This window comes from Centruroides sculpturatus, unplaced genomic scaffold, assembly GCF_000671375.1.
Source record: "Centruroides sculpturatus isolate CEXI.00-Female unplaced genomic scaffold, Cexi_2.0 scaffold732, whole genome shotgun sequence".
Lineage (NCBI taxonomy): Eukaryota > Metazoa > Arthropoda > Arachnida > Scorpiones > Buthidae > Centruroides > Centruroides sculpturatus.
In genome coordinates this window covers 216,569-241,181 of record NW_019385037.1, presented here as the reverse complement: position 1 = coordinate 241,181, position 24,613 = coordinate 216,569, and the positions used below count along the sequence as shown (strand labels likewise).

General features: G+C 29.6%; 1 protein-coding gene across 1 annotated transcript; it reads right to left on the bottom strand.

Annotated features, from left to right (window-relative positions):
• Positions 1–120: 120 nt before the first annotated feature.
• LOC111633732 (neuropeptide Y receptor type 5-like) lies at positions 121–24,297 on the bottom strand. Its single transcript, XM_023378341.1, has 2 exons — positions 23,958–24,297; positions 121–1,287 (listed from the first exon to the last, which is right to left on the bottom strand). Exon 2 carries the CDS (start codon positions 1,276–1,278, stop codon positions 121–123), a length of 1,158 nt encoding a protein of 385 aa, XP_023234109.1. The 5' UTR covers positions 1,279–1,287; positions 23,958–24,297.
• Positions 24,298–24,613: the final 316 nt, after the last annotated feature.

Genomic DNA, 24,613 nt, shown 5'->3' with positions numbered 1-24,613 from the left:
TAGTGCTTTTAAAATTAAAATTTTAGGCTATTGTTTTCTTTTTATATTAATATACTGTATATATATATTTCTGTGATATCAATGAAATGTGTATTTAAAGTTTATTAAGCAGATGAAAATTTATACATTGAATTCTAAATTTGGACTTTTACGAATTTCTACGTTAGTCATTTCTGCTAGTGCAGTTCTGACGTTGGAATCGTCAAATTCCATTCGAATATTACTATTTCCTTTCATTGATAAAAAAGCAGTTACCATCCGAATTAATTCTTGTCTGATATTTGTATTAAGCCAACCGTATAGAATAGGATTAGTCACAGCAGAAGTCATAGCTATTAGGTGGCAAGCTGCAAATGCAACATACAAATTTCTCGGTGACATAGAGGAGGGATGAAAGTCAGCTACCAAATTTAAAACGTTCCACGGCAGCCAACTAATTGTAAAGACAATAGCTATAGTCGAAAGGATCATAGTGGCTCTTCTGTTTCTCGATAGTTCTTTATTAAGTCGTTCAGAACATGAAGAATCATGCTGAGCAATACTCATGTTAAGATGGGCTTTGATACGAAAATGCATTACTGCTAATACTGTTGCTGGAATTACAAGTTGGACGGTCATAATCATTAAAGTGTACAAACCTTTACTGTGAGGCCATGCCCACTGTTCTATACATTTTTCATAAACTAAAATTCCTGGCAGACCTACCGACTTTATAGTTTGCGATAGACATATCGGTAGAGATAAAATAAGCGAGATAATCCACATTGCTCCCGTGTACAGGCTAATATACTTTCTGTTCTCCTTACATCTGTTTGGATTCTGATTAACTATAACGTGATGGCGATCTAACGCTATAGCTGTAACTGTAGCAGCAGAAACAAAAACGGTCGATCCTTGAACAAAAGGCACAAGCTTGCACATAAGGATACCAAGAGGCCAACTACGTCTTAAGAGTTCGAAAAGAGTGAAGGGCATACAGAAAGCACAAAGAGCAATATCAGATATATTCAAATTAAGGATAAAGAGATTTCGATACGATCTATCTCGTCTGTTAGCTAAAATAACGTATGATATTAAAATGTTGCTTAAAATCCCCACTGCCATTAAAAATACATAAGAAATGACAACAATAATTTCGGTTACTCCGTCGAAATTATGATCTCGCAGAAGATACTCTTCTAAGATGCCAATGGCTTGATCAATGCTGAAATTGAAGATATCCACCGGCGAAGAATTGGTGATATTCAACACCTGATTTAATGTCATTGTTGAAAACATTTAGAGAATCTGAAAAGATATAATGGTCGTTATTATAATTGTTTAAATATAGAAATAATTAATAATTAATAAATTACATTTGTATCTTTCAAAGAAAATATGGATTACATTATACAGATATGCCAATATACAGTAGGTTGCCAGATATTTAGGGATAAAATCAGAGAGAAAATGAGTTCTTCCCGAAAGATATTGGCACACTTTAATATCAGGACATACAATAGACGTAGAAATACATTTAAAATGTAGAAAAATTGTTTTAGAATAAAGTCCTATCGTTAGATAGGAGTCGCAAAAAATTCAGAACAATAGCAGAAAACCGGAAAATCTGGCAACTCTACTGCAGAGTATAAACAAAAGATATCAGTGTAATAGGAAAATATAGTGAATGCCTGAAAAGCATCAAAATTTAAATGTTTGGAAATAATTTTAATTCCTTTTGCGAAGTAATTTACTACGATATATAAGAGATTTATGTATATAAACGTAAATAGATTACAATTAGCAAATAAAATGTTTGTAGTTATTAGAGAACGAAAAGATCATATAACCGTGATTAATTCCATGTGCTCTGTGTATTGTGTGCTCTGAACCAATTTAATTGTAAGCACTCTCATCTTATTGATATTCAATATATCACAAAATAGTTTGGAAAATTAATTCATTTTTAATTGAAGAATTGCGTAGTTTCTAACAATTTTTAACACCTTTTCAAGTTGTAATATTGATTTTTTTTAATTGTAAGTTTTCAGAATTTTAAGTGAGAGCTGTTCTCGTATAACTGTAAACAAAACTATTTTCATTGAAAAGTAAAACAATTAAAGGAGAAAACACACTTGGGTTTCGTAAAGCACGCGGAAAAGAATTTGAAGGAAACATTGAATTGCCAAAATTATATGTTGAAAATATTTTCTGATGTAACTTATCCTCTTCTTGATTGGTCAAAAATTAAATATTTCCTAATTAAAATTGGGATTTGCTTTCGTCTTTGTGTTGTATTTTTATAATGTTACAAATAGGTTTGGCAGACGTCCCGTTTTGACCGGGACTGTCCCGGTTTGATGATGTGGTCTCTGCGTCCTGACCAGTTTGTCATTTTGTCCCGGTTATTTGATAAAATTTTAAAAATGCCGAATATACAAGAAGTAAAAATAGTGCAGCCTCGGGTAAAATGACAATTTGGCAACTAAAATATCCTTTCTGTTATACTCACTGTTATCAATCTAAATATTTTGTATTTAGATCTAAGTACTTTTAATGTTGTCTAGATGTTTTTTCCGAAAATTTATAGCATGTAGCCTAATTTAGATGTTTTATTTTTTCATTCAGATATTTTAACAGAAACGTAAGGCAAGCTTAGTGGCAGCGGAAGGAACTTCCTCAAATATATTGTCATATTTTAAAAGTACCGATTTATTTTCTGTTGTGAATATTTTCTCAAAATTGTTCCTGTTTGAAAAAAAAATTATAATAAGCCTTAGTTATAAACTTTAAAGAAAACGAGAACGTTTACTGCTTTTACTTTTATTATTAAATCTATTTATCCAACTTATGTAAATTAATATACTTTTATTAAAAATATTCTCAAGTAGAAGACAAACACAAATTTTGAAGTCTTCAAATTCCGTCTTTTTCACGCACCACAGGAACACAAGATTACACAACAGATTTGGTTTTTTTTAGGCTCGTCTCTGCCCAAATACTTGTAAAAATTGTATGCCCAAATATGAAAAATTGTCAAAAACTTTTCTTTGGTACGATCTTAATTTTGAAACACGTACCATAGTTTACGGCATATAACAACTCAGGTTATTCAGGAAGAAATATTTAGTGAATTTATGCTATCCTCGCCTTTGGCACCATGACCTAATTCTGGTTAAAAGAAATAAAATTACAATACACAACTTTAACACCTCTTTCTTTCCTAATAGCTGATTCAAATTTGGATTTGAAAGTACCTGGTGTAGGAGTATATAACAGACGGCCAGTCGATGGGTTTTTAAATGTTAATGTTTACCATGGAAACTGCTATTCTATAATGTCCAAGTTAGAGTTTGGCAAAACTCGGCATTTCGAGGCTCTCTGAGACCTTTTCGTAACATTCCAAATGTATTATATAAAAGAAGCTATCTTAAATAGAAACAAATCAACTAAATATTTAAAAAGTTTATTGCAAATACGCACAGTACTTTATTTAAAATTTAATTTTGTTTTGACCCTTTCCGCCCTGTTGCGCTAAGAGGGCCGTTTTTCATACCCATTGTGGGTTCGACCAGACTCACAATAGGGATTTCGGATGGTGATTTCTGTCAATAATATACATGAAAATCAATTTATTTACTAATTATGTACTAAAGAAAAAGTATGATATTTGTACAACAAACAGTAATTAGATTTATTAAATAGTTTTAATATAAAATTTACATTATTTAACACCAGCTTTTGAAATTTTACTAGCAAACATGTCATTGATACAATATATTCAATACAAAAGATTATAAAATCCTGACATTTAAACTCTGGGAAATGCTATATTTTTCATGCGCCATTATTTTTCTAATAATTTGACAACCTATGATAATAAATTACACTCATTATTCTGATTAATGTTTTAATATATTTCGTTAAACCTGTTATAAATTAGAAAAAAAGTATTGCTTCAAAAATATAAAAATTTACGATAAAAAGAATTGAATTGAGATTATTAATGATTTCTATGTCACTTGGCTTTGTTTACTGTTTTTATTCTTTCTGACACATTGTATTTGCCATGCTTTTTATCGCTTGCGTGCTGATTAATGGGTCGTTATAACATATATAAATCAGTTCTAATTGGTTTTGAAGAGAAAATTCGTTTTTTATCGTATTTTCTTTCACTTAGTTTAATAATATTTCTACTTTTAGATGAATTTTTTCATCTACTTTTTTTGTTATTAAAATTTTACTTGTAATATGAGTGATATTTTAACATTTGAAGAAGATTAGAACGTGAAAACTTACTACAACTGTCAGCTAGAAATACATAATAACAACTATACAATAATTAAATTCCCAATTTCTATTGAAAATGGAATTAACAAGTAAATTTTCATTATAATTAATTATATTTTGAGCTGTAGAAATATGATATATATTTAAATTATAATAGAGTTTACAATTATTAATTCTTCAAAAGGAAAAAAAATTGTTTGCTGTTCAATTAATACTATAAAATTGAATAAAAGTATTTAAAATTAATCAATAAATTATATGTTCCAATTGATATATTACTCATATAAGTAAGTAGGCTTTTGTGTTTAGTGAGATGAATTAATCATTTTTGATTGAATAATTTTTAAGATTCAATTTAAAAAAACAATTTAACAATTTTACAAAATATAAAATTGGTAAAAATATATATAAGATTGTTAATTTAAATTATATTACATTAATTTTTATGTGAAACAAATGTTGATAGTCAAAATTTCAAGATTTATACACGTTTATTTCTCGAAATACTGAAGAAACTAAAGAAAAACATAATAAAATTCATATTTTAAATATTATATAATGATTAAAAATTAAAAATTTTAATGATTTTATTATTAGAAAGACAGAAAAGAAAGTTAGAAAAAAACTTATTTTGAATACTCTTTTGTTTTTTTTTTAATTGTTTCTTAATTATTTGAAGAATAATTTCATATTTTCCAAACTAAAATCGATCGCATTATTTAATAGAAACTCTTAAAAAAATAGCTTTTAAAAAATTAATTAAAATTTGAATTTTTAAATTAAACACGAAACTATATTTACTCATTTTAATTAAATAACAAAAAATATAGTTTTACTTTAAATATGTACTGTTAATATTAATTTTTATTTATTTATTACATTAATAACTCGCGAGGAATTATAATATACTAAAAGATGAAGCTTAAATGTCAAAGGAACTAAAATCTTAGTCTGTATACGTTTTAGCAAATTTATTTAAATGCGGAAAATACATTTATACATATGCTTCAATGGAGCTTCATATTTAAGGCCTTCTGCAAACGAGGCAATAAAGGTCTTCCTGTAATCATCTGGTCTCTTCTGTACCTTTTGAATACTGAAATTACCCATTTCTAATATGTTGTATTTTTATGTATGATTGTATACCTTGTACCCTAGCCTTTTTCCTCTCTTCTTGACAGAGTGTGCCCCTATCGACTTGGGTCTCTTTACAGTTGCACAGTTTGCATCTATGGTAGTTATGTCACTGTACACTGTATATACAGTGTCTAAGAGTTTGCTTTTCATCCATAGCCTAGTAGCTACGTCCACGGTGTACAGTGATGAATGTACTGGAGGTTTGCACGTTCTAACTCGGATGCCCTAATATCAGTACTAGTTAATCTACCGTTTCTAACTGTTATATCTTCTAACTTCTTGGAATCATGTTTACGTATGTATTATCATCTGAAAGGAGGAAAATTATCCAATTCTTGCTTTTTTCTGTTATCTCTCACATAGGACAAAGAAAAACTAAACAATTTTTCTTCCTTTCTATAAGTCAGAATATTTTATAGTAAATCATACGTATTGTAACGTATTTTTTCTTTAAAATTGTTTTTCTATAATATCCGAGTTGCTTTTCCTATTGTGTCAAAGACACAATAGGAAAAGCAACCGAATAAGAGAATCGATTTCTTTGGCTCGCTCTTTCCTTCGTCATCTCTTGCAGCCGTCAAAAGTAGAAATCCCTAAAAACCGGCCTTTTTCTCCGACCAATCACGTGATTTTAATGTGACCAATCCCTTCTGGAAAATATCAGCCCAATGGGTTATCAGACGAAATAAAAATTAGCGCGTTATATCTATAATTGTTGATCTTTTCCATCTTCTTTTGCCAATTTTGTTTCAGTATCCACGTTTCGTACAATAGACTATATTTCAAATGTAAAATATTAAAATATTTTCAGTTTAAAATTAATAATTATGTATTATTTTTCCTTAGTAATTGCATCTTTAAGCTAATGTCGTTCCTATTTCTTGTTTATTTTTATCATACGATCGTGGGTTTAGCTATTGTCAATATTCGAATTCTTCAACTCCTTTTTTCCTCTCGTTATTTTTATGATTGATTTCCATAATATTTGTTCCCGACAGTTTATTTCTATTGTACATTTTATTCAGGTCATTTCCAGATTTTTTAACAAATTCTTCTTCCTTTCATTCATCTTGTTTCGCCAAGAGCACTTATATCATTTAAAAACTTCGATTGCAGTGAAAATAAGAGAGAATTTTCAATAAAAAATATTTCAAATTCTGACGTAATAATTAATTACAGAAGTTTTAAACTTATTATAAATTCCGTTTTAAGGCTATTTTAATTTAAAAAATCTTGAATCGAACGTACTGTACTTTAATCTTTAATCATCTTATCTATCTTGTGATTAATTTTTAAGATTTTCTTTGAGATATTTTTAAGTCGAGTAATTTAATATTGAGGTGTATTCTACTAAAATAATTAATTAAATTAAATAATGTTTAAATTAAATAGAGGCGATTAAAAATTATTCAAAAATTGAAATTTATTAGATTTATAAACAAAATGGGCATTTTCTTTGTAATTCAAAACCCGTTTAGAATGATCAAATGCAAAATTTTAAGTTATAATTTTGATATTTTGAATTTAAAATGTTGATTCATTTTAAAAAGAAATCTTCAAGGAGAAAATTTGAGTGACAATTAAGTCTCATTTAAAAGAATTTGTGAGAACCTGAGCTAAATAGAAAAAATTTATTTAAATAATTTTGCTAAAATTATTTCCCTCACGATAGCAGAAAGAGATCCTATTTTTCCACGGACTTGCTTCCTTGTCCAGAGATGACACATCTCCTGACTGACTGTATCGGGAACATAACACACACACACACAAAAAAAATCGTTATTTGTCTAACTAGTCAAACATTGTCTAAAAAGGACATTGAAATTAAATTGGAGGACCCTCAAATAAAAGAAAAAGGGACCGATGACGAGAGTTTGTTCGTCCGTTATCGAGAGTTAGTCGACACCGAGTACTCGTACCATTGTAAATAAACATCGCCGCTGATAGCCAGTAACCAGAATCCTACTCGCCAAGGACAATGGCGTATCCTACTGAATAAATAGCCTGTGAAAGTGTGCGAACTCCTCAAAGAACCTACCCCCAGGAGCATATTACAATCTATTGCAAGCCTATCAAGTATTTAACCTCGAAGAAAACCCAACAACTACAAGCATTTATCATCGCGCACCCAAGTGTAAACTCTCTCTCTCTCTCTCTTAAAGACTCCTAATTTTATGTGTAATTTTATGTAAAAATGAACAGGTATTTGTTAAGCTAACTTTGTAGTTGAGTGCACTTCTTTCGTACTCGCGGTGTCTCACGGTCTCCTCCATCCCGAATCAGATCGCCTACAGGCGGGACCACTCGCGCGTAAAACGAAACATAATCGCAATTTCCCATCGCAATTTCTGTGTCTCTCCGGACACATTGGTGTCAGTCCTGGCGTGGCATCTTGACGTGGTGCCGATCGTTCGGTCACAAATTTATTGAAATTTGTAAATATTCGCTTAAGGATATGCCAAAGTTACTCATATGGTGCCCAATGGTGCGTTATAGCTTTATGGGACCCAAAAAAATTTGAATTGGGCCTCGTGTACTATACAGTATTGACTTCTGGGAATTTTCTTCGAAGAAATTTTTTGGGAAAATATTTTTTCCAAAAAATCCCCCCCTTGATGATGGGAATCTCAGGCAATTTCCCTTTTCGTCCACAGGATAACGCGCCACTGATAGTGCCACTTCTAACTGCCTATTATATTGATCAGATATCGATATTAGAAAGCGGAAATTTTAACTTTTTCCGCCAATTATTTGAATTGTATTATTTATTATTTTGTCATCATCATTAATTAAATTTACCTAGTTTTTATACATTGTCATTTTTTTCGATATTTTTTCTAATGTTAGACAAACGTTAACTGTCTGGTGTCGCTTAGAAAGTATATTGGCAATGTCATTTCAACTTGGATTTTACAACGGTTGGTGGCAAGTTTTTACCTTCTTGCTTAATGTAGAACTATATTCTTCAATTTATTTATAAGCGTGGAAAAAAAACCCTGAAAGCTTCACATGGTTCGTTGGCGAAATGAGAACCCACGACCAACTACCAGTTTTCAGTAGTTTTATCCACTCGGCAACTGATGGACATTTTGAGGATTGGGGTCTTCCCTATTTCGGGCCTCTTACCTCACCATTCGACCTCCCCATTGTGGACTTGGTCGAACTCGTGTGGGCTTGATAAAAGGCCCTCTTAGTGCCCACAGAACGGAAAGAGTAAAATAACGAATGGAAACGACTGTTTTTATTGTAAATGTAGTGAATAGAAAATACAATATTTAACATTAGTCCATAAAAAAATCATTAAAATCTAGAAAACAAATTCAAATTCATTCTCTTATTCTTATTCTCGTATCTTTAATTCTTAAATTACTTTATATCTAACAATTAAAATTTTTTGAAGTTTCAAAATGTAAATTCAAAGACAAAATTTAATATTAAAATTTTAATCATATCATTAATACGGTAAATAAATAAATGTGAAAATTTATTGAGTTATTGAAAAGATATATTTGTAAACATTTTCTTACGAATTTATTATTTAATAGATTAAAATATTTTTATTTATTTTTTTTTTAGAAAGATAAAAATAATTCCCTGCAATATTTTACATATTTATAAATTCGTTTATTCATTCTGTTATTTCTTTCCATCATTAATTTAAAATATTAACCATATTAAACTTATCATTCATTAACTTAATTAACGATATTCAAAACATTTATTTATAATTAAATAGCATTTTCTAACATAAATATTTAAAAAAAAATTATAATTAAATATTAAAATTTAAATTCAAAGCATTCAGTTTGTGATTTCCACACAAACACATGCAGACAACACAGCCCAAACAAACACATAATACACTTGTACGTGTGCTTGTTTGTGTGTGTAATTTATATGTATGCATGTATATATATATATACACACATACACACATATAAGAATAGAAAAAACAAAGATTATACCAAAAGTTTTGTTTGAAATTGAAGCAAATCAGGTTCAGTAAAATGCTTATATGATTAATTTTTGAAAATACAGACAACTGTTCTGTATAAAAAAAATCAATAAAGTTCATGTAATTAATATATCAAAACAGAAAATTAATACAGTTCATTAAAGTAAAGAAAAATATATAGTTTTGCTTTTAGTAATGATATTACCTTTGCTGTATTCATTATTATAAGATATACATTTATATGTTACAAAAATAAAACTGTCGCGATAAAATCACATTGAATATATTATAAAGATTTTGATGTAAACTTATTATTTCGTAGTTTACTAAAAATATTGAAAATTTAAATTGTCATTAATTAAATCTTGGCACTTTTAGGGAATTTATAATCGATTCCGGATCACGCCTAAATTTTCACGTGCATAGGGGATTGAACAGAAAATGAAGGTGTTTTGTAGGATTCTGCGTTTTCTGTCTCCGTGCTCCATAGGATTCTGCTGAGCGGTAATTGTTTGACATGATTGAAAAAGCTACGACTGCCATCGTGGATTTTCAGGTGAGCGAGATGTCGGATATATCAGTTCCTGCCCTTCAACTTCCGATCGAATCCAACACAATAATCCCTTCTAGACTCTAATGTTGTGTGTCCTCTATACACAACCGTCAAAGTTTCATATAAACTTTCGATTTATATCTATTTTTAAACTTTTTATTTATTAAATTTTTAATAAGAAAAAACTTTCAATAATTATATAATATTATAATTGTCTTCTTTATCTATTTTTAATTATTACAGTTTCTTTTCTTGTATAAATAGAAGAAAAGTAATAAAATCAATTTTACGCAATGTAAGAGTTATTTTATATAAAGTTATAATTATATAAACTATAAATTATATTCTGTATTATTATATTAATAGTTTATATAAGATATAATATACAGTTGATAGCGATAAGCTTATGTTTACCAAAAAAAAAAAATTCTGTTTACTATAGTAACTTGACTAGCTGAAAAAATAAGATCAAGCACAGTTTTGTTTTGGGTTTTTATAACTATTTATATTTAATAGAAATAAATTTAATAATTTTCAGTCAATATTAATTAAAACGACAAAATATTGTCGAAAAATCACTTAACAAGTCGCTCCTAATGAGAGATTTTTTTTGTGACATTTTAAGCTTGGATATTGAATTTTGCCAATAATATGCAAGGTTCGAAAAAATGTTAAAATTATAAGGAGAATATTCCAATTCACGGCAGCAATAATAGTAGTAAGAACTTACTTTTTGAGAACTCCAAAATCGGATTGTTAGTGACGACCTTATTGTGGAGTTAACAACAATAGTGTGCAAGAATTCAGAAGTCGTGACTTCTTATACAACCGTTGACAAAAGAGCTTGCCACTTTAAATTTGCACTAGAAATTTATTTCTAATCCATTTCTAGTGCAAACAATGTTAGTCATATTTAAAAAAGCTCGTGTAAATATTTGAAAAATGTGGATACTATCAATTGTGGACCTGGTCGAACACGTGATGAGGCCGAAAAAGGTTTTCTTAGTGCTCACAGGTAACAAACAAAATCATCAGATGATCAATATTTTAATTAAGTTTTATATAAAATGAGTTAATTTTTCATAACGAAAAATTCTTTGTAACGTTAAATATTTTAATTAAATTGTACAGAAAACTATCGATAGTATCGTGCTTTAAAGACGATATGAATTTTTTAAAGCAAGTGTATTTTATGAAAAATCATTAACGTAATTTGTTATTTAATACGTACAATTTGTAGGAGGGTCATTATTTATAGACGTGGTGACTGTTAGAAAGAAAGTAATGACTTATTAGTGGATGGAGAGAGAAAAGAATCCAATCTCTAAGATCAACTTTAACAGTTGGATCTCATAATAGGTGTTTTTTTTTGTCTCTTAAGAGCATTAGAAGGGGAAAAAGGATAATAGAGACAAAGGGGGAGAGACTATGTGTAAGTATCTGGACAAATATATTTCGAAATACTCTAAAATATTTACTATTTAATATATATTTTACATAATTACTTTAAATTTAAATAGTACCATTAAAATATATACGTAAATATACATATACATATAATATAGGCCTACATATTACTTTCCCGGCTGTTATATATAATAGAAAGTATATAACCCAAAAAATAACCCCTAAGATTTTTAAATTTTAATAGTTAAAGTTCGAGGGGATGGGGAGATAGAGGAAGTCGTATGTCGAATGGGATGGGACTTAATTAAGATTTTACTCATTATTAGCATTTACATGACAAAAACAAGCTTAACGTAAAATTAAGCTTGTTTTTTGCCATATTTTAATAATAATATAAAAAGTTTTTAAAATAAAATCTCATAATCTATCGCATCATACATAATTTTAACTTTTTGCCAGGAAAGTTACGCAACTCGTTGCTGGATTTTTTTGTTTTTTTATTGCTGGCAGTCGTTTATTTTAATGCCCTAGATCGAATCCGGATGGGCCAAAAACCCGAGGAATATTTCAGTAGTAGTTTGTCCAGAACCAGTCCAAGGCCTTCACCAGGGCGCTAACTGGCGTCCCGAGTTGAATCGGCAATGTCTACGGAGGCGCCATCGTCTATGGAGTTTTAATGGGCATAGCACAACTTTCTGGCGCAATATATGCAAAACGGCTTAAACGCGCCAAAATGACCTACAATACATATTAAGTAATTAGCGCAAAAAACTGTGAACGAAGTAAATTTCTGTTTTTTGGCTGAGCTATGTAGTCTAAAGACCAACCTAGGTGTTCACAAAGTACAAGGGCTTCACCCTATTTAAAAAAAGTACCAGAGCGGCCCCCTGGTACAAATACAACGCAGAGCCTGGCCCAATCTAAGATAGACTTTTAATTAAAAAAGGCCCTGTTTACGAGGATGGAAAAGTGTCCTTTAAAACATATATAAAGTTATAATATATTTAGCTCTATTATTATTAAATTAGATAATATATTATATATAATTTAATAATAAATGAATAAGACGTAAATATAATTTAAAATATTTTTTAAGTATGTAGAATTGTTCTTTTTATTTATTGTACTTTATATTCTTATTGGTGTATATTATACGTGTATTATTGAATTTACTCTTCTTCATAACTCAGTTTTAATATCATTTTAAATATTTAAATGACGAACACCGTAGGCTATAAAGACAAATTACTAAGTGAAATTATTAATGTCCATTTAATGAAAACTATTAACTTTTATATAATAAAAGCAATAAAGTTTAACATTGACACGGCGATGACAGTTTAATTACATGTAAAATCTCATAATCACTGCCTTATTTTACCAAAATTCTCGACGTTAACAACAGAGAAATTTGATTGTGCAACTAAATAATTTAATTTATTGTAACTTTTATTAAACGAATATTTTGATTTAATATCGTGTAATTTTATTAAATTAATTATACGAAAAGGGTGTGATACTATTTGACGTACTAGTGTAGCGTTGTCAAGACAACTATCGAATTTCGTATTTCGCAGCAACACAATGTAGATACTCATTTGTCACTTACTCTTACATCCTCTTATAATAACATTTTTATTTTATAAATAAATAAGACAAACTATATCCTTGTTTCCAAGTTTAAAAGTAATTTTAAATATTATATTAAAAAGTTTATAAAACTAAAATTAAAGAAGTTTTGCATAAAGCACTTCATATATCTATCCTGGCATTCATAATATAAAACAAATATTTATTTATAATTATATAAGCGAAATGGAATTAGTAAATAAAAAAAACATGTTATTTTATTACTTTAAATTAATAAAAAAAATTATTTTATTATTCATTAATTGAATTTTATTAATGTCAAGAGATTAAACTACCTTAATGATCATAAATATTCAAACTGTTTATTACGTTTTCCTCTCTTAATTGATATTTTCAAGATTATGTGTAAATATTTTATCATTCTCTAATTATTTTTTAATTCGAAAATAATTAGAAAATGATAAAATATTTAGAGATAATCTAAGAAATGTTAGAATAAGTATGAGAGGAAGAATAATAAACAGTTTGAATATTTATGATCATTAAGGTAGTTTAATCTCTTGACATTAATTTTTACGACTGAAAAATTCAATTAATAAATAATTAAATAATCGTAGAAAAGTAATTAAAGAAGTGACGACAAACGATTAAACTAGAAAACTGGAATCAATTGTTTTCTTAATTTAACTTGTTCAATCGATAAAGATCTCTAACGTATGGAGTCTAATTACGATTTGTACAATTAACTGATTTAACAAATAAAGATATTTAAATATTTTAGTTTATATTAGATTATTTTTAAAATTTACCCTTAAGAATTTTTAGCTTATTATACTGTATTTATCTTTATTCTCACCATTAATTAATATAAAATAAACATAGTTCAAGAGTCAGAGCTTCCGTTCTGAGAGTTAAATCAATTAAAAACATTTTATAATTGTTCATTAATATATTTAATTAAATTACACAATTTTAATTACTTGGTGTTATTTTTAAATTTGTTTTCTCCTTCAACTTACTCAAATTTACAATGTAATAAGTGCTTTTGAACTGTAGTAAAGCTTACAAAAAAATTACAAAAGCTTATAAAAATTTGAATACAATGTGATAAAAATAGAACGAGTATTGTTACATTATAATGTTATAAAAGAAATTTCTATGCTTTTACTTTCCCGGATGTTATGTATGCGTAACAAAGGAAAGTATTAGGTTTATCCCGCCAGTGTTTTTGAAAATCTCCATGTTTTCAGACCCCCCTGAACCCCCAAAAATAGAGCAAAAAAATTCCGTGTGCGTGTGTGTGTTGGCGTCTACTTCATTTATATCTCAGGATAGAATATAGATTAAGAAACGAAATTTGTCATGGTATCTTGTATATAAGAGGTATTGATGTTATAAAATTTTAGTGGTTAAAGGTCGAGGAGGTAGGGAGATAGGAGTCTTGTGTCATAACTCGAGTGAGGTCGGACTTAATGAAGATTGTACTTGTAAGCATTTACTATATACTGTATATATATATATATATATATATATATATAACCCTCGAAATTAATCTTTTTGTCATTTTATAATAATTAATAATATAAAAAGTTGTTTTTACAACAAAATCTCGTAACTGATAGCGCTACCACATAATTTTATTTATGATTAATAATATAAAAGTTATTTTTTAAATAAAATCTCTTAACAACAGTGATATTTACACAACTCAATGCTGATTTTTTTAAAAATCGAAGTTTGTTGATTATTAACCATCAGTAATGTATAAATAGTTAATGAAGAGAAAAAGAAAAAGCTTCTCAATATTGCTCCATGTCTTTGATACGGGAAGCATAAGTAAACAACATTTTTATTTTATAACCACAAATGCAATTCTTTAATTGAATTATTTGTACGTAAGAGATCAAATAAATAAATAAAACTCTGCAAAATTATTAAACTGGTTTAAAATAAATGGAGATAAAATTCATAAGATGAAACGACAAAGTAATTTTGTTTTCTTGACAATGCTCAATTATGATTTTTATTCGATTTTTTTTATATTTTATTATCTTTGTCTGTCGAGTTTTCGGTTGATTATAGTTAGGGAAAATTTATTTTTTCATTTTTTACTTCGAAAAAATGGAATAAATGTGAAAAGATTTTTATAATTGGATATCCAGTTTTATATAACAAAGTATATGAAGTGTAATAACAATTTGAAAATTTTTACGTTTTTAATATTTTTATTAAATTTTTCATTTCTTTAATCATTTATATTATATGAAATTTTATATTACAAAAATGAAAAAAAAATTCACAAACTGTTCTTTAAATCTATTGAAAATTAAAAAGTTATTTAAAAAAGCGAAAAATATATTGAGAAAAAAGAAAATTAAAATTTTTGACAGCATTGGTCCTTTATTCAGGCTGCACATCCCTTTTAAAATAGTGTGTCATTTACGGAATAAAGAATGAAAATTTCTTAAAAGAGCTGCTACAAAGTTTATATTTTCGTCAAGTTATACAGTAAACCTGTCTAAAACAGAAACAACTGCAAAACTGAGCGATTTTCTGTTAAATTTTATTATAAACCAAAAACCTGCTTAATACGGAACGGAAAAGTACTGAAAATTAAGATTCCACTTATGAATAGTTAAGAAGAATGTGGCAAACTGTATTCCGAGAANTGTCCTTCCTTCATCTCGAGAACGGTTGGGCTAGATGAAAATCGAGACCAGTTGTAAAAAGCTTATAGGTAAGAGTCCCGGATAAACTATATACGAACTTCCAAAGTAGCCGGATAAGACATTTTATAATTTTTTTTATTATTTGTGTTAAAAAACTAAAATAATAATTTAATATTGTTATAGCCCGAGAAATTAAAGAACTGGAAAGATTATTAATGAAAAAATTTAATGTAACCTGTTTAACTGGAAGTAATTATCATAAACATTTTGTAAAAATATCCCTTAGAATAATTTATAAACTGTAGTTTTTATATTCTTTTAATTTTTATAATACAGATGAAGAGGGTCAAACTATCAATAGTAATTTGGCCGAAATGCATATTGTTAGTAAATAAAACACTTTTCTGAAAGCAATAATTATCAACAAGGACTCAATAGTAAGTGGTTATAGAAAAAATTGACATCATTCGTAATCTCAACAACACTATTTGTGTTCATATTGTTTACGACCTTACTTGTTTGGTTTAGAGGTTTAAACAAAACAAGCAAAAAGACTCGTTTGTTTGTACACAAAATGCTCCCACGATGATGAACAAATAAACGTCGTCTGTTTGTTTGTATACGGCAACTGGCAACGCGACAAGTGGATACCTACGGGAGAGTTTCTACGAAAACTGGCTCCTATTTAGTTGTTACAAACGTGAAGAAAAACCGAAAAACTGCACGTGATCAACCCGTTGACGAGGAGCGAACCCACGACCAACAGTCATTTTATCCACTCCACCACTGCTGGAAAACGGTAACAATTTGGTACTGTTCGATTCCGATTTGAACAGGTTTTACTATATAATTATATATCATATAGCCTGTTAATACAAATTTTTAATGAATGAAAGGGATAAAATAAAAGATTATTAGCAATAAAAATGCATTTTTGGAGAGGTATACAAAGAAAATCAGGGGAAAAAACATCATTGGAAAAACAACAACGTTAAATTTCTTCAATAAAAATGGTTCATTTATGTAGAAAGGAAGTATTCGGACTGGATGCAAGAGAGAGAGACAGACTAGTAACCGCCAGGTTAAAAAGGAGAAAGGATTGAATTGGATTAATGGGATATGGCAACTCGACATATACAGCAATCTGTCACCTCTAGAAGAACATTTAAAAAGTGGCTTCTATTTAGGTGTTAGACATGCGAAGAAAACTTGGAAAACTTTACGTGGTCAGTCCATTAGTCCGGTGCGAACCGACGACAAAATACCTGTGTTTAATGATTTTCTTGACTTAATCACTGGTGGGCGTAAAAGAGAGAACCTAGGAGACGTTGTGTCAAAGGAATTAGAATAGTAATGAGAAGAGGTTTAGTAGTTGAACACTAAATAGATGAAGTTGGACACTTGGAAGTGGACACCACAAACCGGAAGACCTTTTAATTTTTAAGAGTGCGAATATTTTAAAATATATTTTGGTTTTTTCTGTTATATTTCGTTCCTTCTAAACATAGACTCAGACGTCCAATGCAAGTATGATTTATTATACATGTGTAGACACTGAACAACTCGTTCAGAATTACACTCTCTCCACCTGTACAGTGGCGCCTTATTCTCTCTCGGAGAAACCAGTCAACATTCCTCCACATTTCTGGCCTTTTGCGACGGATGGCGTCCCTCAGACGTTTCAGAACTTCTATGTAGTAAGTCTGGTTCACTGTGGAGCCTTGGGGAGGTACTCGTGGTGAACAACACCCTTAGCATCAAAGAAAACTGTCAGCATCACCTTGACATTGGATCAAACTTGGCAAGCTTTTTTGGGTCTGGGAGACCACTTGAAACATGCCGTACGCTTCACAGCAACATCACCGTAAGCCGTGTTGTACATGTCAAATGTTTCAGTTGCAGATTTTCCAAGTTTTACACAAAATTTCACAGCAAGTCGTTGCTCGTATGCCAAGGGGACGTACGGACATAAAGTTTTTGTTAATATTATTATCCCAAAAGTAGAATTGAATACTTTTAAGAATTGATAAGTTTCAAAATTCGAATGAGTTTTCTACGAATTACAAGCAATGTAATTCGTTGAAGACAATGAGGATAAAAAAAGCACAATTTTGCCAATTCTTCTTGTAGTAGTTAGTAAGTAACTAGTACCAAATATTCGAGAAGTTGATTGACAGCGTTAGTAATTACAGAGATTAATTAGAATATTAAAGTTCCTTGTGAAGTCAATCATAAAATAATTTTGTCTCTATATTGTTGTAATGCGATTAGAATTTCCGAGGGCAAACCGAGGTAGTGTCTCGTTCTAGGTGCTCCAATTGGCTTCTGTGGTAAGATTAAGCTTTCCTTTATCCTCCCTCTTTAATTGTCGCCTAGCACTCGACCGTTATAATTATTTAGATTAACGGATTCGACTCTTAGTTCTGTTACTTATTGGGCTGCAATTTTAAAAAAAATTGTAGACCTATAAATTCTGTCTATATGTCTGTCCTTCCTTCATCTCGAGAACGGTTGGGCTAGATGAAAATCGAGACCAGTTGTAAAAAGCTTATAGGTAAGAGTCCCGGATAAACTATATACGAACTTCCAAAGTAGCCGGATAAGACATTTTATAATTTTTTTTATTATTTGTGTTAAAAAACTTAAAATAATAATTTAATATTGTTATAGCCCGAGAAATTAAAGAACTGGAAAGATTATTAATGAAAAAATTTAATGTAACCTGTTTAACTGGAAGTAATTATCATAAACATTTTGTAAAAATATCCCTTAGAATAATTTATAAACTGTAGTTTTTATATTCTTTTAATTTTTATAATACAGATGAAGAGGGTCAAACTATCAATAGTAATTTGGCCGAAATGCATATTGTTAGTAAATAAAACACTTTTCTGAAAGCAATAATTATCAACAAGGACTCAATAGTAAGTGGTTATAGAAAAAATTGACATCATTCGTAATCTCAACAACACTATTTGTGTTCATATTGTTTACGACCTTACTTGTTTGGTTTAGAGGTTTAAACAAAACAAGCAAAAAGACTCGTTTGTTTGTACACAAAATGCTCCCACGATGATGAACAAATAAACGTCGTCTGTTTGTTTGTATACGGCAACTGGCAACGCGACAAGTGGATGCCTACGGGAGAGTTTCTACGAAAACTGGCTCCTATTTAGTTGTTACAAACGTGAAGAAAGACCGAAAAACTGCACGTGATCAACCCGTTGACGAGGAGCGAACCCACGACCAACAGTCATTTTATCCACTCCACCACTGCTGGAAAACGGTAACAATTTGGTACTGTTCGATTCCGATTTGAACAGGTTTTACTATATAATTATATATCATATAGCCTGTTAATACAAATTTTTAATGAATGAAAGGGATAAAATAAAAGATTATTAGCAATAAAAATGCATTTTTGGAGAGGTATACAAAGAAAATCAGGGAAAAAAACATCATTGGAAAAACAACAACGTTAAATTTCTTCAATAAAAATGGTTCATTTATGTAGAAAGGAAGTATTCGGACTGGATGCAAGAGAGAGAGACAGACTAGTAACCGCCAGGTTAAAAAGGAGAAAGGATTGAATTGGATTAATGGGATATGGCAACTCGACATATACAGCAATCTGTCACCTCTAGAAGAACATTTAAAAAGTGGCTTCTATTTAGGTGTTAGACATGCGAAGAAAACTTGGAAAACTTTACGTGGTCAGTCCATTAGTCCGGTGCGAACCGACGACAAAATACCTGTGTTTAATGATTTTCTTGACTTAATCACTGGTGGGCGTAAAAGAGAGAACCTAGGAGACGTTGTGTCAAAGGAATTAGAATAGTAATGAGAAGAGGTTTAGTAGTTGAACACTAAATAGATGAAGTTGGACACTTGGAAGTGGACACCACAAACCGGAAGACCTTTTAATTTTTAAGAGTGCGAATATTTTAAAATATATTTTGGTTTTTTCTGTTATATTTCGTTCCTTCTAAACATAGACTCAGACGTCCAATGCAAGTATGATTTATTATACATGTGTAGACACTGAACAACTCGTTCAGAATTACACTCTCTCTACCTCTACAGTGGCGCCTTATTCTCTCTCAATATCGTCAGTGTTGCCACCAGAATCTGCTTCATTTGAAGGAACCAAATACTTAATCTTTTAATATAATATAATATTCATTTTTATTACGGCTGGTATATTTATTTTATACTTTCATTATTTTTCATTAGAGTTTTACTCGAATATATCTCCCCTTGATGGTTTTTTTTATTGTAGATCTTTGCCATTTTAAGTTTAACTTCTCAAATAGGCAGTTACAGAACTTAAAAAAAATGTCAATAGCTCACAGTATAAAATATTAACAAATTTTTTTATAAGAGTAAAGTCATTAAAAATCAAATTAAATATTTAAAATACTTTTAAATTACTTTACTTATGAAAAAATGATTTTTTTCAACTTTTAGAATTACTAAATTTTTTAGAATAAAAACTCAAAATACTTCTTACATTTAATTAAAATGTACAATTTTCAAAAGTAAACAAGTAAAAATAATAAAAATTTAATTTAAACTTAAAAGAATAAATATTAATAATAAACGGCTGTCAATTTTTAATCATATTTTTAATTTATTTAATTTAAAATATATGCTCTCCACCTTAAATTAGTAATGGCTTACCCCTGTACATCATACTTTTCCTGTTAGCAATAGAGACGTGTCGGTCAGCTATCTAACTCCTTTCAGAGGAAAAGCTTTGAATTAAAATAACGGAAAAATCGAAAATTCGTATACTGTATAGGAAATCTGAGCCTCCTACCTATAAGCTTTCCATATCTGGTCTCGACTTTCATCTATCTAACTCCTTCCTCGAGATTAATGAAGGATGGTCGACAGTGAGAATTTATAGGTCTACAATTTTTTCAAATTACAGCCCAATTAGAGAAATATAATCATAATAATAGATTAATCGATTTATCTAGACCAATGGCTTTAAACTTATAACATTTACAGAATCTTTATGCCTGAGTCCTATTTCTATAGGACTCTACGAAGTTCAAAGATTATTTATTTACTTTTTAAGTAATAAATTTTTCTAAACTTGTGTTTAGATAAGGTACAGTTTAGAAATTTTCTTTAATATTTTTAGTAAAATAATTAGGCTATAAAGATACACTCTAACATATAAATGTGTTATTTATGTTTATTTATTTAAAATATTTTAAATTTTAAATTAATTTCACGTTGTCTGTAGTTCAGTTTATTCCACTTATTGATACCGAGTTTAATTATCATAAGTATGTAAATAAAACAGCTAATTTTCTCCATTCATTGTAATCAAAATGATAATTTTGTAAATATCTAATATTTTAACGAAATATCTTATTTTAATATCGTTATTATTTCGCTACTCGTGCATTTTTATTATTATTTTAAATATTTATAGATCTTTGCAATCATATATTTGTAATACGAAACATTTTCTAATATAATTTGATAAAAAGGAAATAAACTAAAGAATTTTCTTTCAAATAAAATTATGAATTTTGTCTTTGTAAAAATAAATGTTGAAGCTTATTACTTTAAAAATAAACAGCAGCTGAGATTGTTTTCGTATACAAGAAAGGGCTAAAAAGTTTTACCTCCACTTTAATAAAACAGCAATTGATCGACATAAATTAATAAAAGAAAAATGAAAAGTAGCCTTATTAGACTATTTACAAGACTACATAATTTTTCTTTTTAACATAATCTCTTCATAATGGCAGAAATTTATTGAGGTTAGTCACAATCCAAAGTTAATTCTTTACTTCAAGTAATTTCACTCCTTAGAGTTTTTCAGTTTAGTCTTGTAAATAAATAGTAAGGCTGTATTTTTAATAATTTACCTCGACGCTTAGCTGTTTTATTAAAGTGTAGACTAAACTTCTCAGCCCGCATTCATAATTATATCACTGTTCTTTATTTACTATTCATTTTTGATAACTTGATAAGTATCAGTCAAGAAATTAAATTGTTATCAATACAATTCAATGTTCGTAGTCAGTGATATTAATTAAAGAAGACCCTAACTTGCAAGACCAAGACAAAAATCAAGCTTGAATTTTGTAACCAAAACTCAGAAACAGAGTTTAGAATGCATGCCAGACATTTTGGCATGCATTCTGGGATTCAAGGATTGATCATCCAAAGCTTGGAATGCTAGGTTTATTGTGTAGCTCACAGCTTAAACCTAGTCATAAACGATTCCATAAAAAACATAAATGAAATATAAATGTTCTACTAGATGCTTGAAGAATTTTACGTATTTTATGCACACAGCAATAAACTATGGTCGGAATTTAAATCAGAATATTTTCAACCTATTTCCCTAAAGAAACACTGCCCTATCCATTGGAGTTCCAGAAATGACTGCATCAAAAGTCCGTTTCCTGTATTCTAATGTAATGAAATTTTTGACTCGGATTACACTGACCAGACGGTTATCAGAAGATACAGACAAAGCAGCTAGTTTAAAAAAATACGTTGAGATATTTGATCAATGGTGTGGGGTCATGATTTCCATGGAGGTAAATATATTGTCCAGTTTAAACCTTGCATCAGAAACGTTGCAGTCTCTCAAGTAAAAAGTTAGAAAAGCAGCAGAACTCCTTAAGTACTCTCTAGAAAACACAGAGAAGCCTCCCGATGACTTTGATGAGGCTACAAAAGTCGCTACTTTGAATTATAACAATTGAGAATCAAGACTCATTTCAAGTCGAAGAAAGTAAAAAGACTTCGATGAACTGATCCAAGACAAAAGAATACGAGTAGAAGATCCTGCTAAGTATTAATTAATACTTTCAAAATCAAGTGTTTAATGCTATACTGAATATCATAATAACCCAATTGAAAGATGCACCCATAAAACCACTGACTACTGCTAGTTGGACGCGGGTTCACGCCTGGCCAACGGCTGGCCACGTACACGTGGAGTTTTCCGGGTTTTCTTCAAGTCAGTAACACCTAAATAGGGACCAGTTACCCATAGAAAATCTTCCCTCAACAGATCGTCCACACGACACGTTGCCATAAACAAATAAACCAAACCAAATGCAATTGAAAGTTCGATTTACGGACCTAAATGGAATGGTGGAACTTTCGTAGCTGTGAAAATTTGATTGAAAAAAAACAATGTAGTATATTCTGCTTCATCGAAACTTTTAAACATTTACCACAATGACCTGACTGTCCAAATAGATAAACAACTTTTGAAAGTTTGTAGTGCATTTAAAGACAAATTGAAAGAACTAAAAGACGTCCGTGACCTACAAAATTTTTGATTATCGAAAATTATTTACAGTAAAACTTCGGTTGTTCGAATTAATTGGAACCTCGGGCCGTCCGGATATGCGGAATATCCGAATAATGCACATAAAGCGCATATAATACACGCTTTTTTATTTTTAACAAAGTTCGAATAACTGGCGATCCGGATTAGAAATCTACTGTATTAGCCAACAGTCTTTTTGATATATGGCACGTCCTGCGTACATTTTTAAAAAAACAATTCGTCACAGTTGCCTGTCGCGAGCGCTCTTTCATTATGTGAAAAATTGTTAAAACTTATCTGTGGAATTCAATGCCAGAGAAAAGATTTCCAGCCTGACTCTGATTTCAACTTGGCAAGATCTTGCGAAGAAACTAGATACGTCGAGTATTATCTTCGAATTTTTCAATAAAAAAAAGCTCGAAAGTACAGTACTCGTCGGCGAAAAAAAGTGATAAGTAAATGTTCGAGTTAAAATGAAATAAAAGTTAGAGAAAATTGAAAAAAAGGATTCAAAAATTGCAAAGTAGTCTATTTAAAAACGGGTATTTCGATTTTCATCTAGTTCGCTGCAAATTTTCTGTATGTTGGTACCAGTTGGTAAGCAAAATTTTATCTTGATATCTGTTCTAGATAGGAGAAAGAAGCCCACTAATTCTAAGTTAGTGGGCCTCTTTCACCTACCAACTATCAGTATTCAGTAGTTTTATCTATTGGGCTAAATAGCTGCGACACTTCATACACTCTTTGATGTGCTTCTTATCATGGGCTACGCGACTGGTAATAGTCTCTACACGTGTGTGAGGAATGAGGACCTCTTGAGCCATAAAAAATCATGTAAGATTATAGGTGTCAACTTATTCGGTGGGGTCAGGCCAAATCCGAAACCGATTGAAACGATAATTTATCACACTGTCCATCTGGCCGGAGCTTAAATTGATTTAAGTCAAAGCAATTCTAATGTAGCTTCAGATTTAAATAATGCCTGACAATTAAATAATAACTTAGCAATGTTAGTTTACATTACACTGTAATAGTAATAGTCACAATAAAAATAGAAGTTAATACCTGTACTTCTTCAATGCAAAACACAGTATAACCTCCGAATAGCAGACACCATCGGAACCGACGTTAGTTTATCATCATTTTTTAAAATCAATTTTTTAAAATTTATTCTAATAAAATAATGAGTAAATTTACTTTGTTTTCTTTAGGAATGATTGTTAGAATATTAAAAATACAACAATTATAAATTTTTCAAGTACGCTAGGCCAATTTAGGCGCGCATATCCGAAAACATCCGTCGTTCTCGTCATAAATTTTCGATATAAATACGCGTGTCTAGAATATTTATTTTCTGAAGTCGAAAATATGATAGTAATTACATGTAATTGCACTTATCATTTATAAAAATTAATGTTTTGTATTCAGAATTTACTTAATTATTGTACTGTCTAATTCAATTCGATGTCAAAGTTTTCCCCCGGTTCAGTTAGAAACATCTCAGATATTAGTTTTGTAAAAGTCGAGTTAAATAAACATTTATAAAGATAATAAATCAGAAATATTTACCATTATATTACAATATAAAAATCTATTTTCAAATTTAAGTTACACACCCTTCAATGAACCCAATAATGAATATTGTGGTGTACATTTAATAGCGTGCGCTGATGATGAATAAAACAAAGATTTTAACAATAGCATAGCTTATAAATAGTAGT